The sequence below is a fragment of the Plasmopara halstedii genome, assembly GCF_900000015.1.
Source record: "Plasmopara halstedii genome assembly, contig: Scaffold_287, whole genome shotgun sequence".
Taxonomy (NCBI): Eukaryota; Oomycota; class Peronosporomycetes; order Peronosporales; family Peronosporaceae; genus Plasmopara; species Plasmopara halstedii.
Genome location: NW_020187208.1, coordinates 209,429 through 210,154, shown reverse-complemented (window position 1 = coordinate 210,154; position 726 = coordinate 209,429). Strand labels below are relative to the sequence as shown.

Below are 726 nucleotides of genomic sequence, written 5' to 3'. Positions count from 1 at the left end.
GGCAGGACGATTATGGAGTCAATTGCTACACGCAAGACTCACTGACGCAGGATTCAAGTAGTGTATCAGCGACATGTGCCTGTACTTCAAGGGCGAGAAAGAAGTCATGACAGTGGTCGGCATCTACGTCGACGATCTCCTTGTTACAGCAACAAGAGCTGCAGCAGTTGAGCAATTTTTCGTGTCGCTTTCGATCAAGAATCTTGGACCAGCGTCGAAGTTTCTCGGTATGAGAGTGACGGCACTCGACACGCACGCATATGTCCTTGATCAGGAGGAGACTATTGGCGAGATGTTGCGTGAGCACGGCATGGGTTCGGGCAACCCCACGCGAACGCCTATTGATGCCGATTGCTACGAAGAAGTCACGCCAGATAGTTCGCTGCTGCAGGAAAACCCAGAATCCGGGTCACCAAGTATTCGTTCGTTTCAGCCGCTGGTCGGCAGTTTGCTATGGATTGCATGATGCACGCGTCCAGACATTGCGTTTGTGTTACACAAAGCCACGCGCCAGGCACATACACCGCGCGTAAGAAACTGCAAACTCACAAAGAGGATAGCGCGTTATCTTAGAGGCGGCAAGGTGATGCGGCTTGAAATGCGCACTAATACCGACCGCAACGAACAAATAACGCTCGAGTCTTACGGTGATGCCGACTTTGCTGCCGGCAAGGGAGACAGAAAATCGCTCACTGGTGCTATCGTTTTGCTAAATTGGATGCTTGC

General features: G+C 51.7%; 1 protein-coding gene across 1 annotated transcript in view; it reads left to right on the top strand.

The window, feature by feature from the left end:
* Positions 1-73: 73 nt before the first annotated feature.
* Positions 74-726, top strand: part of PHALS_04930 (Reverse transcriptase, RNA-dependent DNA polymerase) — a gene marked incomplete at both ends in the record, with an annotated part of 1,148 nt that continues 495 nt past the window's right edge. The window contains one exon of the mRNA XM_024722643.1: positions 74-446. Within this exon, the coding sequence (XP_024573699.1) occupies positions 74-446 (373 nt within the window). The remainder of the gene's footprint in view (positions 447-726) is intronic.